General features: G+C 48.7%; 1 protein-coding gene across 5 annotated transcripts in view; it reads left to right on the plus strand.

Moving 5' to 3' along the window:
• Dop1b (DOP1 leucine zipper like protein B) overlaps nucleotides 1–16,880 on the plus strand; it is a 99,992-nt gene that overhangs the window by 26,869 nt on the left and 56,243 nt on the right. For all 5 annotated transcript variants that reach the window (XR_007347758.1, XR_007347757.1, XM_048803651.1 and 2 more), the window contains exons 5-11: nucleotides 4,823–5,012; nucleotides 7,548–7,646; nucleotides 7,977–8,100; nucleotides 9,479–9,585; nucleotides 9,811–9,925; nucleotides 13,207–13,327; nucleotides 14,047–14,166. Coding sequence is in view for 3 of the 5 variants with exons in the window: in XM_048803651.1 (XP_048659608.1) it covers nucleotides 4,823–5,012; nucleotides 7,548–7,646; nucleotides 7,977–8,100; nucleotides 9,479–9,585; nucleotides 9,811–9,925; nucleotides 13,207–13,327; nucleotides 14,047–14,166 (876 nt within the window). In the remaining 2 variants the exon portion in view is untranslated. The remainder of the gene's footprint in view (nucleotides 1–4,822; nucleotides 5,013–7,547; nucleotides 7,647–7,976; nucleotides 8,101–9,478; nucleotides 9,586–9,810; nucleotides 9,926–13,206; nucleotides 13,328–14,046; nucleotides 14,167–16,880) is intronic.

Below are 16,880 nucleotides of genomic sequence, written 5' to 3' on the forward strand. Positions count from 1 at the left end.
TTTAAAATAACTAAGGAACAAGCTAGACAAATAATAAAACAATGTCAAAATTGTGTGACCTTTTTACCACAAGTTAATCTTGGAATGAATCCTAGAGGATTGATACCTAACCATATTTGGCAGATGGACGTCACACACTTGCCAGAATTTGGAAAATTAAAATATTTGCATGTTACAGTTGATACTTCTGGATTTTTGATGGGCTCCTACTCCTGCTGTATCAACGTACACAAGTTATTCGTCACCCCCCTGATTATTCTGCTGCAGCCGGACTGCGGCAGAGAGCTGCAGGGGGCTGGGGCAGAATGCAGGAATCAATCCAGGCCCCACTTGGAGTGCTCCTTCCCCTAGACTTGAGGAAACCTAGGAATCAGGTGGCTTGGGCTGTTGTGGCCAGGATTTGACAGATCTAACCAGAGGTTTGCACTTCAACCATCCAAGGTTTCATGCAGACCAGGTAGTGACTTTCCACTTCTCAGTGGAGAACCCACCTTTACAGTCACTTCATTAAGAGGAGAATTGGTCTTGTTGCCGTTTTAATCCTGGCACTCTGAGCTGCATCTGGCAAGTAGTGAGGCTTGGGTTCTGGGTCGAGTTATGAATGGTCAAGGTCACATTGGAGGTAGTTGGAGTCATGCCTCTTGACTTCTAGTCTCAGGCTTTTTCCAGAAGTTCTGCTGCATTCATGTTCTCATAACAGGTGTGTGTGTGTGTGTGTGTGTGAGTGTTTGCGAGTGCGCATGTATATTTTCTTTTATCATCTGAGGGTGGAACACATTAACTCCCCAAATGTATTGCTGTCTTTTAAATCTGTAATTGTGAATCACACTAGAAGTATGTGTTAGCTTTTTGTTGCTGTGACAGAATACCTGACAGAAATCAACTTAAAGGAAGAAAGATGAATGGCTCCATTACCATGGGCTTGTGATGAGGCAGAGCTTCCTGGCAGAGAGGGTATATATGGTAGAGTAGAGCTTCTCTCTTGAGACTGCCAGGAAGCAGAGGGAAAGAGAGTGAGAGAGAGAGAAAGGAAGAGGCCAGGGACTAGGTGTGCCCTTTACCTCCTGCAGTTTCCATCACCTCCAGATAATGCCCCAAGTTGTGAATCCATTGGTGAATTAGTCCACAGATGAGGTCAGCGCCCTCATGATCCAGTCACCACCCCAAAGCCCCACACATTGCCACCTTGGGGTCCAAACTTTGAACACATGAGCCTTTGGGGACATTCTGGATCCAGACTGTAACTATATGTAAATAGAGTGTTTTTCCTTGTTCTCTTAATTAATAAATGAGGTGCACTTGAACAGTGGTTAAAGTTGCTTTGCAGTGATATTTCCTGACATTGAACCAAGAGCAGAGTAGCTGCATGAATCATTGAATAGACTTAGCTGTCATAGAACACCAAGCCCCAGGGTCTGTTGCACCCAGGAATTATTAGTTATCAGCTTTCCAAGGCAGGCGCTGGTCAAAGGTTCTGTTGCGTGGGAGTACACAGGCACCGTGAACAGGGCGGGCACTGCACAGTCTCCTTTTAGCCTGAGGCAGTTTGCCCACATTTCCTAAAGTGCTTAGGAACTGAGTGGAACACCCAGCAGCCATTGTGTGCAGCCGGGAAAGGTGGGTGGGTGCGAGGGGTCAAAAGTGCATGCTGGTAGACAAAGGACAAGTTAGGTTGGGGCTGGGAGGGCGGGGCCACCCATAAGTGTCCTGCAGGTGGAGACTGTACCTGGTTTGCACTTTTTAGAGAACCACGGGGATGGAAACCTTGGCTGGTGTTAGGAAGCCTGATTCTCCCTGCTTTCTCACCTTTAGAAGCCTGCAAACTGCCTACACCTGGCCAGAAACCCTTTTTTAAAGTGCCCGTAGAGTAGCTGCGAGCTGTTTTGCTGTTTGGCAGTATCTGGAGATGTTTCTGTCACCCGCGGGTGGAGGCCAGGGGTGCTGAACACCGCTGTGCACACGGCTGCCCCACAGCAACTGGGTATTCAGAGAAGCCCTGACTTGTTTATTCCCTTTTTTGAGATAGGATCTCACTGTGTTGCCCAGGATGGTCTCAGACCCTGGGATCAGCCATCCTCCTGGGTCTCTGTGCCAGCTGAGAAACCTGGTTTAAATGATTGAGCATTTCTTCTGGTCGGGTCCCAGCGCTGTGACGGTGAGCGTGGCTGGTTCTGGGCTTCATTCTCACCCACCCTCAGCCCTGTGTCTGACCTGTGTGGTTCACGATGTAGGACACTGTTGTCACTAAGCTGCCCGTTAAGTGGCAGATGACCACATGGAAGCTGTGCAGTCTGTGACTGTCAGATGGATGAGCGGCTGCAGAGCCAAAGGTGCAAAATGCCATTCCTAGGCCACTCACCCACTTCACGTTGAGCAGAGGTCGTTGTCACTTGAGTGGGCTGTGTCTGCAGGAGGCACAGGACGGCAGCAGCCAGCGTAAATGGGAAGGTGGAATCGTAGGGCTGGGTGTTGGGTTGTTAGAGTTAGTGGCTGGTTTTGAATTAAAACATTGGTTTTGGTTTCTAGGCTATGTGCTCATTTTGTAATTTAGCAGTCAAGATGAGCAGAGGGACTCTCGTTCAGCAGAGAGTTGCTTGGTTTTTAACCTCAGTTATTTTGCTTCCATAGTGAAAACATGTTGTAATTGCTTTTTCCTCCATTGTGATTAAATTGTTAGTACCTTTTAACTTTTTTTAGAATAAAGTAAAACTTAAGGAATAAAGTTACATTTCTTTAATGCAGAAATCTAGCCAGTGTACCCTGAGTATTGGAAAAGGAATGTCACACACAGCATTTCCCAGGCTTTTTAAAATTTTATTTATTTATTTTTTATAGTTGTTGATAGACCTTTATTTATTTTATGTTTTGCTGAGAATCAAACCCAGTGCCTCACACATGTCAGCCAAGTGTGCCACCGCTGAGCCCCAGCCCCAGCCTTTCCCAGGCTTTTTGATCGTGGAAACCCTTCTCTGTAGAGGGCCTCTAGTGGCTAGTGTTGTGTGGAACGTACTTTGGGCATGCTCTGTTCTAGGCCAAGGGGCTGTGCATGTGGCAATACACAGTGGGGGTATCGGTCTTGTCATGAAGGGATCCCGGAGACACGTGCTCCAGGGGCTTCCTGATTAATCTGCTGCTGTGGAGTCTCCAAATAAGCAGACAGGACCATCCTGTCTACTCCACACAGAGGCTGCCCAGCAGGCCTGTCCAGGGCACTGTTGACCCATCTCGCCACCTTGACATAATTACAGCCGCCAAGTGGGACTTCTTCCCAGCATTAGAGCTTTTGCTGTGATTTTTTTCTGACCTTGGCAAAGCTAACCTTTATTTGTTTGTTCAGCCTTTAATAGATGACCAGTCAATGACTTCAGCCGTGAAACTGTTCTGTGTACTTTTCCTAAACCTTTGGCTGTCCACTTACACCTCACTTTTGTTTTTCTAAGATGATATTGTGGATCATTTCCTACAAATAATTTATGAGACAAAAAGATGCAGACTCATTTTGAGGAGAACAAGATCCATTTTTAATATATAAAGGGTGTAGTCTTTGTATGAAATATTTTTATATACTCTGAACTGATGGTTGAAAAGTGAGCTGCAGGTCGTTGGTGTCATCATGAGTCAGGAGTGGCATTCATCTGACGGTTTCCCCTGCGTCTGTTGTGCGTCACCCCTCAGCAGACAGCAGAGCTGGTGGTCACAGCAGGTGGTGCAGCCTAAGCTGGCCCTGTTCTCCTGCACTGAGTTTTCACACGGGGACTCTCGCATCTCCATGAGGCAGCAGCTTCTGCTCTGTCTCATCACTTAGTATGGACATGCACAGGAGGTGAACTTGTCCTCGGTCCCATAGCCAGGAAGCCTCACAGCAGAAGGGTTGACTCTGGAAAGAGAGCTTCTCGATCATACTGGGCCAATATTGCCATGTCTTCCCGTCTCCTTTGTGAGTAGGAAGCATGTGACAAGTGTAATCCTTGCAGATCATGAGTCAGATCATCATGCGAAACCTCTGCATGGGAATTTGCCTTTGCTGGGTCACTGACAGATGCTGTCACCAGCCTCCAGGTTGTTTTTGGTGCTGACAGGGAGGTTACCTTGCCATCCAGCGGAATGGGGTTGGCTGTGGTCGATGGAAAACAGGCCCTGATCTGCTGATGAGTTCTCAGGAGGAGGTGCTGACTTTGTGTCATGGGGGCCTAGGTAAAGATAGGAGTCCAGTAACTGTCAGGCCCCAGCACAGGAGCTTCTCAGAGCGCAGTCAGCGTGAGGAGGCGCTATGGGCAGGGTGAAAGAAGACACCACTCCAGGCACAAGGGGTTTGCAGGCTAGCAGAAAGCTGACCAGTTTTGTCCCAGTATTCTGAAGTCAAATGTCACCTGGCACGTTTCTGGCTGTGCCCAGGTTGGGGCCATCTGAATGTTGCCGAGTCTTCTGTCGGTCCCAGCAGCTTTAGTTTGCTGACACACAAATGACTCCTGTGCTTTTCATCAAGTGGCTGATCTGCTGGTGCCCTTTCTGCTGATGGAGCCACCTTTCTTCTCTGTATCCATGGCAAGGCGTGTTGGAGACGGTCTCTGTGCCACCTTGACACGACCCAGCCAGATGTTTCCTGTTGGCCAGGAAGCTGCTCCTCTCGGTGATGTGTTTGTTTTAGCAAATTTAGATTCACCATGGCTGGGTGGACAAACACGGAAGGGCAAGAGATGGCCACCGCTCAGGACGATGAGAACAGTGGCGATTCCCCAGCCAGGGTGAGTCTGCTTATGGAGCTGTGCACCGTGCAGTGGGGACAGTGGGACAGACCTCACGGCTTTCATCTCACCCCCAGGACAGATGCCCTGCTCCAGAGACTGTCCCTGGTGGTGGGCAGGGAGGTGTTCTATGCTGCCCTGTGGGGGAGTATTCTGGTGAGCCCCTCCATCCGTCTTCCCGCCTCGCTGTTCGTGGTGAGCCACATCAACAGGGACTTGCCCGGCAAGGAGCAGAAGTACATGCTGGGGACCGACTACCAGCTCACGGTGGGTGCTTTGCTTCTCCAGGGGGATGTGTGGGCATGGTTCTTGTGTGCAGCTTGTCCTGAGGCTGCGAAGGGACGTCAGGAAGCCGTGAGAGAAGTAGAGGATCCCAAGGTTCAGGGGTGTGAGATGAGCTGATCCGCAAGACGAGGGGCGGCACTGTGGCGCTGTGGGTCAAGGACAGTGGTGGATTCCCTTTTTTAAACTCATGCATTAAGGTTTATGCATTCGCATAGGTGATGTTTACACCCTAGGAGTTTCCCGTGGCCTCTCAGCAACAGCGGGTTGCTGTGCTCAGAGGCACAGAAAACCTCTGCAGGGAGGCTGCTGTGGCTTCCATCTTGATTCCTCCCTGTCCTTTACTGTGTCACACCAACCACCTCTTAGGCTGACACTCCCCCTCCTCCTGCTGCTGTCCCTGCAGCTCTTGGCACTGTTCCTTCTTTTGGCTGCTCTCCAGCCTAAACCACTGGGGTTCTCCAGGTGTCCACCTCCTGGCCCTCCAAGGAAGCTCTCTTCCGTGGAGACAGCGGCATCCCTTCTCAGTAACCTAGGGAATTGCTCTTCCCCACCCACCTCCTGTGAATGGCTTGCTGTCTGTCGCCACCTGGTGGTGGACCCGCACTTTGAACTTAACAGGCAAATAGAATCCACAGGTTTGCAAGAATGACTTAGTCTCTGAGCACATTCCTCTCTTTTTTCTTTTTTCCTCTTTTCACATTTTTTATTGATGCATTAATATTTGTACATAATGAGGGGGCTTCTGTTACTTATTTGTACATGCACACAGTTAACAGTATAATTTGACATATCGCTCCCCAGCACTTTCCTTCCTCCTTCCTGGCCTCCTCCCCCAGTCCCTTTCCTCCACTGATCTCTCTTTGATTTTCATGAGATCCCTGCCTCCTCCACTGTTTTTTCTTTTCCTCTCTAGCTTTCACATCAGAGAAAACACGACCCTTGACTTCTGAGTTTGGCTCATTTCACTTCACATAATGGTCTCTAGTTCCATCCATTTTCCTGCAGATGACATGATTTTATTTTTCGACGTGGCTGAATAAAACTCCATTGTGTACGTATACCACGTTTTCTTTATCCATTCATCCAATGATGGACACCTGACTGGTCCCATAGTCTGGCTGTTGTGCTGCCCTCGGCGTGGGTACTCCTGCGTTGCTGTGATGTGCTGATGGTAATTCTCTAGGATAAGTTCTGAGGAGTGGTATAGCTGGGTCCTATGGGCATGGGTTCCCTGCCTAGTCTTTTGAGGAACCTCCATGCGGATTTCCGTGGTGGTTGTACTAATTTACAATCTTACCATGGTATAAAAGTTCCTTTTTCTCCACATCCTCTCCAGCATTTATTATTATTTGCATTCTGGATGACTGCCATTCTGACTTGTGTGAGGTGAAATCATGGTGTAGTTTTGATGTGCATTTCCCTAACTTCTGATGTGTTGAACATTTTTTCATGTATTTCTCGGCCATTTGTATTTCTCCTTCTGAAAAGTGTCTGTTTGGTTCATTTCCCTTTTATTCCTGTGAGCTTGTTCCTCTGTGGATGGTAGTGCTCCCTCACAGGGTAGGGATGAAAATCACCTTGCCTGGTGGCTGGAATGTGGGAGACACATCCTAAGCCTCCTTCCTTCCTGCCCTGTCAGTGTCTCTTTCTCTCCATTTTCATGGCTCTGCTTTGGCTGCTCAGGTTTTGCTGTACCATCAAAATGTAATTTTCTAACTGATTTCTACTCATCCTGTCCTCGTCAGTTGCCAAGAGTTTTGCTTTACTAAAACATGGTTTTGTTAATATCTGTCCTATGCCGTTAAGATGTCTGACTTCCTCTTGCTTACAGAGAAGGTCCAACTCGAATTTTCTGAGTCGGCTCCCAGTTGCCACTCACCTGCTCCCCTCAGGCCCTCTGCCCTCCGCAGGGCTGCCCACGGGGCCTGGTCATGAGGCTGTTTGCCCGGCCAGCTCCCTCCTCGTGACTCACAACTTCCTCTCACCCTTCCTCTGCACAGAACTCAGTGTGGCTGCTTCCTGTCCTTGGAGCCTAGCTTCCAGTTCTCCCCAGTGGAAAGGGCTTTCCTCCTCCTCTTCTGGACCCTCATGGCTTTTCACGATACATTGTCTTTGGCTTTTAGCTCTGACGCAGGTGTATTATCGCTGTCTGTATTCAGAAATGACACTTGAAGTAGGTATTGTTTATCTGGAATCCACTGGATCATGTCTTCTGAGTTTTCATTTAGTGCAAGGTTCCTGTCGGATCCTCTCTGGGATCACAGAGTTTGAGATCTCAGAGCTGACCATCTGGTTGATGTCCCTGCAGCCCTCGTGGAGCAGGCGTGGTCCGCGCTGGGCATCTTCCCCATGTCACTTAACCCCTACCCCCTAGATATCCAGCCCCTACCGTCCTGACCTACAGCTTGTTCTATTCTGCATGCTCTAATGCGGTGTCGTCAAAGGGTTACTTCATTTTTATGACTATAAAGGATGTCACATGTCGTTGGAACAAACTGTGTCATTTATCATTTATAGGTGAAATCACTATGTGCATCCTTGTTGGACTCGAATGTTCTTGTACAGAGAAATAATCTGGAGATTGTTCTCTTCTTCTTCCCATTTTATTCCTGTCTGGTAAGTCGTGTGGGTCCTTCTGGACAACTCCCTGCCACTTCGCAGGCACAGGAGTTGGGCATAAGGCTCAAGCATTGTCTAGTGAGAGCAGAGCTCGGGGCCCCTGCATCGTCACTGTTTGCTTTCTGCCAATTAAAGGCCTTTGTTTGTTTTTGTAGGATGGTGTTTCCATAGCACTTATCAGTTAGCTTCTTTCCAAGGGTGACGTGGAAATATCCACCTCTTTTGAGAACTGCCCTTGGGGTGGGTGGTGAAGGAAGGGCTGCGTGTCAGAGCCAGCGGTTGCTGTGTCAGTCCCTTGCAGTAAGGTCTTCTCTGTCCTTCTAACAGGATTCCAACGAGAGAGCCATTCCCCTGCTCAGATGGGACATCGTGCACATTCTCTCAGCCGCCACCCAGACCCTGCTGAGAAGGGACATGTCTCTCAACAGAAGACTCTATGCCTGGCTGCTGGGTACGCAGTATTCAGAGTCAGGGGGCACAGAACCTCCTAGCACAGACTTGGGGATGAGTTTCAGTCTTGGTGATGTTTCTGAGTCAGAGTGTGGAAAGATGCCAAGATGCTACACTAAGTATAGCACTGGTCAGTCGAGGGCTGCTTCCCACACACAGCTTGGGTTCTTTGCAGCTTTTTTTTTTTTTAAAAAAGGGAAATTAGTGGGATTTTCAAAATGCCAAGTGAATTCCATTTTCCATTTCAAGAGCTTGAAATACCACACACAAAAAAAATTGTAGCTGAATCTCACTGAATTAGCAGCCTATTCTAAAGAAAAGTGTCACAGAATGAGGGTGTATATGGAGAAAGCCCACAAATACTGGAATATGTGTAAATAACAGAGAAGGTCTCGTAAATGGGACGCCTGGGAAGGTGTTGGTAACTTTGGAGCGCACAAAGCCACTGGGCTGAGTTTCTGTGTAGGAGCATGTGTGTCCCTAGGCGGTCTGTGGACTCGTAGGCAAAGTGCCCGGGACTATTGGTCAGAAAGCTTCCCAGGCACAGAGCCCAGGAGATCAGAGGACTGAAGGTAGCCCTTCTATGAACTTCATAGAGTCCCTTCTTCATGTCCCTAAGGAAAGGTAATGCGAGAAGCCATTGTGACTGAGCACCATTGCTTTTGTTCACCATTAGTGCATGACCTTATCACACCCAAGTCAGGAAGTCCTCTGGGTTGCTCTTCCCTTTACCTCCCTGGGTACATAACCTCCAACAGATGTTGCAAGAAGCTTACTAAGGACTCCTGATGGCCAGGGCTCTTTCAGGATGTGTAGCGGAAGGCTCCTCTGTTAAATGCATATTCCATGGATAGTGAGGACTCCAGACCATCCCCAGCTGTGTCCCAGGAGCCCCAGATTCTTAATCATCTTGTGAGGACAGTGCTTGTCCTTGGCCTGAGGACCTCGTGGACTGCCGTGCCTCAGAATGAGGGTGTGTAGTGCATCCACAGAAATGCCAGCACCTCACGGGGTGCTGGACAAGTGGAGGCAGGTTTAGAAAGCAGTCCTCCTTCTGGCACATACTTGCAGTTACACTTGTCCCCGGCAGGGTGGATCCCTGGGACAAACGGAGATGGAATCCGCCTGCCTGATGCTCAGTCACCCCACTGTCAGGAGGTGTGGGGCTGGGTGTTGCTCAGAGTGGAGCTCACGTCTCGCACGCAGGAGGCCCTGGGTTCCATCCCCAGCACTGGGGGAAATGATGTGGCTTGATCTGATTTGGGAGTTCTATTGGAGGAGTTCTGTTTTTAAAGATACCAGTGTCTGAGACTTTTGTCCACTGAAGTCCTGTAAAAGCATAGGTCTCTTTACTGTTTGTGATGTGTGTTCTTTTATAGGTTCAGACATTAAGGGAAACACCATTGTGCCGGAATCTAAAATCTCTTCTTACGAAGACCAGTCTTCTTATTTTTTTGAAAAATATTCCAAGGATCTCTTAGTTGAGGTAAAGGACATTTCTGGAAAGCTGACCCCTTTTGGGGCATTCCTCATCAGGACTCTGTCGCGGGTTTCTCTGTGAGACTTCACGGTGGCCCTTGCCACGGGGCTGGGAGGACCATGGTGTGTCTATGTGCCGGGGAAGGGTTCTCTCTCCCAGTGTTTAGCAGTTAGGACAACCGAATGTCGTGCTTAACCATACGCAATGTCCTAGTGTGTGGCTTTTAAACAGAGTCTGGCTGAGATACTGCATCAGAAGTTTTTAGACGCTGACACGGAGGACCGTCACCACGCCTACCTGAAGCCCTTCCGCATCCTCGTCAGTCTGCTTGACAAGCCAGAAATAGGTAACGTTGGTAGCATGTGGACCACCTGTTTTCAGAGAATTAAAATACAGTGAGGACGAGGACGATCACTGTGTTGTTTTGACGATACTCTGGTCTTTGGAATCTGGAAGCCGGGAGGTTTGGTTCTCTCCCCCAGGCTGCCTGGAGGTCTTGCCAGTGGTTGGACTGTTTTTCTTACGGCTCCTGCGTGTGCAGGCGCCTGTGCCACTGGAGCCTGTAGAGATTTGCTCCTGAGGAACATTTTGTCTCAGGGTCCTGCTCCGGAGTACTTGGGCTTTATTTTCAGCTAAGTAGGGGAGCACCTGCCTTGTATTTCTGCTTTGTGACCATGAACACATCACTGAGTGAAATGAAAGCATTTTACCCTGAAATGATGGCGGTCGAACCAGGCTGGGCTCCCTGAGGACCTCCTCCTACTCTCCGCAGCCCTGTGAGCATCGGCGGAGATGCCCTCTCTCTGGCCTTTTCAAAACATTCTCTGCAGTATCCATTCACTGTCCGATCTGACTGGTCACTTGAGCCCGGGACAGGGAAGCTCTTCCTCTTCTCGTCGCACTGCCAGCCCCACAGTGTCCTGCAGGTGCCTGCCCCTGCCCCCTGCTTGCAGAGAACAGGAGCCAGGACATTCTGGTGGTGCTTATCTCTCTGGTCTCAGGAGGGAGGCCCTTCCTTTATTCGTTGAGTCTGTTACAAAGCCTCTGCTGTGTGGCAAGGGCCGTGTCAGGCTCTGTGGGTGCACAAGAGAGGTTGGAGGCTCCTCACCCAGATCGATGGAGGGCACCCTGAGGTCCTGGAGTGTCTGTACTGTTTTTGATGAATTGCCCACACTGGCCTCAAACTTTCAATCCTCCCCCCTCAGCCTCCCCAGTAGCTGGGATTACAGGCATGAGCCAGCACCCCTGCCTTGTTTTGTTTATTTTAAATAATGACAGTAGCTGACAATTTTTGAGCAATTATTTTGTGCCAGGTGATTTGCACACATTGTTTTTTCCTGCCATACTGGGGATTGAATCCAGGGGCACTCTACCACTAAGCTACATCCCTAGTCCTTTTTAATTTTTAATTTTGAGATAGAGTATTGATAAGTTGCCTAGGTGGCTTCCAACTTTCAATTCTGAGACTGCCTCAGTCTCCCAAATAGTTGGGATCACAGTTGGGTGCCACTCTGCCCCGTTGCATATATCGTTTAATCCATTGTGTCCTGTAATCCGTCTTGTATATGGGACACCTATAAACACTTAAATTGAGCAGTTTTTATAGGATTTTATAGTGTCCTCTATGAATGCCATGGTGGGACATGGTGGGTTTTAACACATCTCCGTACCTCCTAAGAAGGGGGGTTCTCTCGTGATACCCATTTTGCATAGGGAGAGCCTGAGGTTGAGCCAGTTGAGCTGCTTGTCCAAGGCTTCCCAGAGGCCCAAGCTCTCCTGATCAGACCCTGCTGCTGGCCTGGGTACACTGAGACCAGCCATCCCTGAGATGCTTCCTGTGCCACAAAAGGAACTTTGCCTCCACTGTGGCTCCAGCCACTGTCAACCAAACCCAAGCGTGAGGTGGTCTGTTCTTCCCAGCTCTGCCCTTTACGCACTACCTCTGCTGTCTATGCACTGCTCAGATTCCTGTTACTCTCCCTCCCCTGCCAACCTTCCTCTGTGACTGTGGAATAACTGCACTCTCCAAAGCCACAAGTTTAGACTAAAACTGAAGCCGGTTGTGTTGATGTGCTGGGGGCTTGGGCAAGTACTCAAGTAGCTCAGCGTTTTGGAGCTGTGTGTTTTATGTCCAAGCCATGTGCCTTGTGAGCCAAGTAACTGTTGCTGCTACTCTCTGGATCTCCAGGTCGTATTTTCTGGAAGGGGACCGATGTCCAGTCATAACAGCCACTAATTTGCTGGCCTGATGACTTGGTTGTCTGAGGGACAGCGTTCACAGGGGGTGAGGAAGGAGATGTTATGGAGCTGGAAGGCACAGCACAGCCTTCCAGTCTCTCTGTCCTCTCAGCACCTGGGCTTTTAGCCATATCTGACCTCCTTCTCCAAGAGCAGGAATGACAAAGCACCTTTGTTTTGTAAGAGACATTTGGCATTCTTACGCCAAAGATAAGATATATACAAGGTTTATCTTGGAGATAGTTTTCTCAGAGGCACATCTTTTGACTTTGTTACAGCTCAGTGGTAGGGTGTGCTTAGTGTCTACAACCCCCAGTGCCACAAAACCAGGGTAGGGGAGATTAGATCAATCTACTAATTGCTTTTTGTACAGTGGTGTTGACAGACTTTCATATTCTATGAATTGACATGTGTCCATCCCTCTGAATATGTGGGGAGGTGTTAATCCCCCAGCTGCCTACCCGATGGCTGCTGTAGCAGAATGTCCTGTCCAATGTACTGCCTGACTGGCAGAAAGCTGTTTGACGTGCAGCTACTGCTAGGCCACTGAGCTATGTTCCCAGCCCTGGTTATTTTTTGTTTTGAGACAGTATCACTAAGTTTCCAAGGCTAACCTTGAACTTGGGATCCTCCTGCCTGTGCCTCCTGAGTCACTGGGATCACAGGTGTGCACTATCACGCCCAGCTAGTGCAGTTCTTTTGTGGATCTTTATAGGCTTTTCAGGACTGGGGTTATTTCTTTTGCATTATTTTGGCTCATGATAGAAGATAGGGAAGAACTGAGGATAGGGAAGTGGCCCTCCTTGGCGGTTATTTCTGTTGAGTAACACGTCTGGCCATGCTGTTTGTGCACTCTTGGAACATGTCACAGGCAGCTGGCCTGCACCTAGCAGAAGCTGGCTTGGGCAACTTGCCTAGGCTCTCTGTGCCCCAGTCACCTTAGGTGTCCTCGGGAACAACAGTAGAGCACTGTGTGTGTGGCAGTGGTGAGGATTCAGGAAGGTCTTCATGTGAAATGCCAATAGCAGAGTCCCCACAAAGCAAGCTCGACAGAGGTGCTGGCTTTTTTCATCAATGTCATCCCCTAGTCAAAGTTGTCATTCTCACCCCTTAAGTTATGTTGCTGTGTGATCTGGAGTAAAAGGCCCATATGTGGGGTTACTCTATGTTTTATGTGTGTTGCATATGATTTTTTAAATATTTTTTTTAGTTGTCATTGGACACAATACCTTCATTATATTTATTTATTTTTATGTGGTGCTGAGGATCGAACCCAGTGCCTTGAACGTGCTAGGCGAGCGCTCTACCACTGAGCCACAACCCCAGCCCCTTGCATGTGATTTTTAAAGGATTTTTAGTCCTTCTCTGACCATTTTCTTTTGATTACAGGGCCTCAAGTGGTTGAGAGTTTGTTTCTCGAAGTCATCAGAGCCTTTTATTCTTACTGTAGAGATGCCCTTGGCTCTGACCTTAAGCTCAGCTACACTCAGAGTGGAAATCTACTGATAAGGTATGGATATGGCCTCTAACCTCACATGTCTTCCTCCCTCCCAGAGCCCAAATTTTCTTTTTCTCTGCAGTTCACTGTAAGTCGTAACATGCTAGAGACAGTGGACATGGAGCAGGCTGGGTCACTTGTGACAACAGTCCATGCTCTTAAGTCAGTCAACACAAATTGATTGTTCCCCACTGAGTCCAGTGAAGAATGAGAAGGAGTTTGGTCCCTTCCCTGGCCTGGGTGTGCAGATGGTGTTCACTGATGAAATGTGCAAATTGTGCAACAAAGGCAGCTTGATCCAGGGTGGCACATGGCAAGTCCCGCACAGGGAGAAGAGCAGAGGGAGGATGATGGGGAGGAAGTCCAGACGTGGGCCGGTGGACTGAGGCAGGACACCAAGGGCAGAGTCCGCATGCTGAGGCAGAGGGATGGAGTTTGGGGACAGCAGGCACCTTGGCTTCGAGTGTGCGGTTACCTGTGACCCCTGTGTCTTGTTCTTGTGCCTCCACACCCAGTTAGAACTCATCTTTTCCCCCTGCAGTCTCACACTGCTGGGCAAGCACCCTACCACTGAGCCCCTGAACAACAATATTTTTAATCTTGATTAGAATTTGTCAGCCTCTGTGGAAATACCTCATAAATGGAGAAATCTATTACAACTTTGCAGATTCAGTGTTCCTGCAACTTGGGGCTTTTCATAGGTGTGTCCCCTTTCTCCCCTCCTTTTACAGCACAATCAAAGAGAACAGAAATGCCTCTGAGATCGTGAAGACAGTGAACTTGCTGGTCTCCTCCCTCAGCACGGACTTCCTGTGGGATTACATGATGAGGTGTTTTGAGGAATGCTTCAGGTAAGCAGGTGTGGCACATGTAGCAAGCTAGGCAGGTGTCACGGCTCTGGGCTGCTCAGTATGGCGGAGTGTTCGTAAGAGCTGAAGTCGGGTGGTCTCTCCTGAGCTTCAGCATTCAGCCAAAACAGGATTGGGAAGAATTCACTTAAGATTCTCACAGGATTAAAAATGTCCCCAAGAAGATGATTCACATAACCTTTGCCACATAATTCTGAAGCTGCTTTATTTACTAAATCTCACTTAAGAAAACTCGCGGTGCATTTTCTGGTTATATTCATCAAATCGGCTTTCTGTGCACTGTTCTCTTGCTGGCCCAATCTCCTTAGCGCAGCTTAGTTCTATGTCTTGGGGACTGGATGGAGTGCTTTTGATCTCTTCACTCTTTTTAAATTCTTATTGAAATGAGTGTGTATCGGGTCAGATAAAAGCAGTAATGTTTTAAGCTACTGTAATCAGCTTTGCTGTTACTTTTAATCTGTGGGTGAATTGCATGACCTCAGAATTGTGCTTGGGACAAGCAGGGACAGCAGGCTCCCCAGAGAGCTCTCCCAGGTCATTGCCTTTCAGGAGGAGGAATGCAGTCTTTTCAACTCTGTTTTGTCCCTTGAGGTCTGTGGTAGAACTGTCTTTCTTTTTTTTTTTTTAATCTTTGCTGTGATGCTTGGACCTCTCCCTATTCACATGCCCAGCTGTAACAGAAGCTTTCCACATAAACAGTGTGCTAGGCATGTCTGGTGGCTAGATAGCCTCACTTCAGTGCTTTGGAGCATCCTCAAGAGAAACAGGCACTTTGTCATCATGATTTTGACATGAGAAAGCTAGAGCCCAGTGACATGAAGAATCTCATCTGGCATTGAACCACTCCTCAGTGGCAGCCACAACTAGAACCCAGCTGTGCCTGCCTTGGGCATCTGACTTCCCAACTGCTGCAGTGAAGCTCTTCTCCTCCCCAAGCACCAGGCCCAGATAGGCTTATCCTGTCCTGAGTCATTTGTCACTGGACCCACAGGCAACAGCAAGGCCAGGTGGTACTGAGCTTGAAGCTTGCTTTGGTCACCTGGGGCTATTTATTTATTTTAACTTCATCCCAAAGGATAGAACCCAGGGTCTTGCTCATGCCAGGCGAGTACTGTACCCCTGATCCATATCCCAGTCTATTTTTGGGTGGGGAGGGGTACCGGGGATTGAACTCAGACCACTGTGCCACATCCTCAGCCCTATTTTGTATTTTATTTAGAGACAGGGTCTCACTGCGTTGCTTAGCACCTCACTTTTGCTGAGACTGGCTTTGAACTTGTGATCCTCCTGCCTCCCGTCCCAAGCCACTGGGATTACAGGTGTGCTTCACCAAACCCGGCTATTTTTTGTTGAATTTTTAAAAACTTGTCTATGGTACTGTGGTACCAGGACCTTAGTGCTAGGCAGGCATTCTACCATACTACCAGCCCCTGGGCTGTTTGTTTTATTTGTGGTACTGGCGATTAAACCCAGGCTCCTGCCTGGCTGGGGAGGCCCTTCCACTGAACTCCACCCCAAGATGCTTGTTTAAACGTTGCTCCCCAGATAGAGCTAATGCCCACCTGCCCGCGCTTCCTCCTTTCATCCCAGGTTGGTCCCCATCCTGCACTTGGTGTCTTTCCCATGATGCTGGTGTGTACTGTTACAGCAAGTGTGTGTCCGTGAGTGACAGTCTGTGTCATCTGCTGCACGCTACCTGAGTGATGCCAGGTGGTACGCACCCTCCTGTAAGGTGCTCCTTGGGGGTTAGCACTCTACAGCTGTATCTTAACGCATTCATCCAGTTTGTGTGTCTGAGGCGCCGTAGCAGCTCATGCTGGTGGCCCAGTTTCACTCTTAAGTCGTGTGAGTAGTACCGTGGGGAACGTTCACCCTGTCTGTGTAGGTGCACACTGTCTTTCCAGTAGACCCCTAGAAGCAGAATCCCCGAGGTGCAGCATAGGCTACAGCTCTCTGCAGGAATTCTCCTTCTAGGGTGAGCTCCAAGATAACTAGCGTTGCTTTACAAGAAAACACACTAACTCAGGTCGAGTAGTACTGTGACAGCTAGATGCATCCCAGGTTACTATGTTTTGAGAACCAACATATCAATTCGTCCCTTGGTGTCCTCGGGAATTGCTCCCAGGATCCCCTGCAGATGCCCAGGTCTGGATGCTCTGGTCTCTGAGATGAAATACAGTAGTTGCTTATGGCCTATGCACATCTTCCGGTATATGCTAAATCATCTCTAGATGACCTGACAATGCTCCATATGATGTCAGTGCTGTGAAAAGTTGTCATTGTGAATGGTTACATTGTTTAGAGAATAATAAACAGGAAAAAAAATTGTACCTGTTCAGTATAGATGCATATTTGTTTGGGTTTTTTTCCATCTGTGGTTGGTTGGATCCACATTTGTGGAATTCAGGGATTCACCAGGTTGATGGTACTTTTTAACCATTTACCATTTACCCAGTTACCTGCTGAATAAAAAGTGTTGAATTTGGATCAGCTAAGCAGCTGACTGTGGGTTGGTTCCCACCCGTGGCACCATGTCAGCAGTACTTGGAGAGCTTCGGGTTTAGGAGTTACACTTCTCTGTGACATGGAAGAATTCTAAGCAGCTCTTGCTGATGAGCTCCTGACTGTCCGCTAGGGAGGAGGTGTCTCATGGCCTGCACGGTCTCTGGCCCAGGCCTGTTTCCTCAGAACCTGCC

The sequence above is a fragment of the Marmota marmota genome, unplaced genomic scaffold (assembly GCF_001458135.2).
Source record: "Marmota marmota marmota unplaced genomic scaffold, marMar, whole genome shotgun sequence".
NCBI classification, from domain to species: Eukaryota; Metazoa; Chordata; class Mammalia; order Rodentia; family Sciuridae; genus Marmota; species Marmota marmota.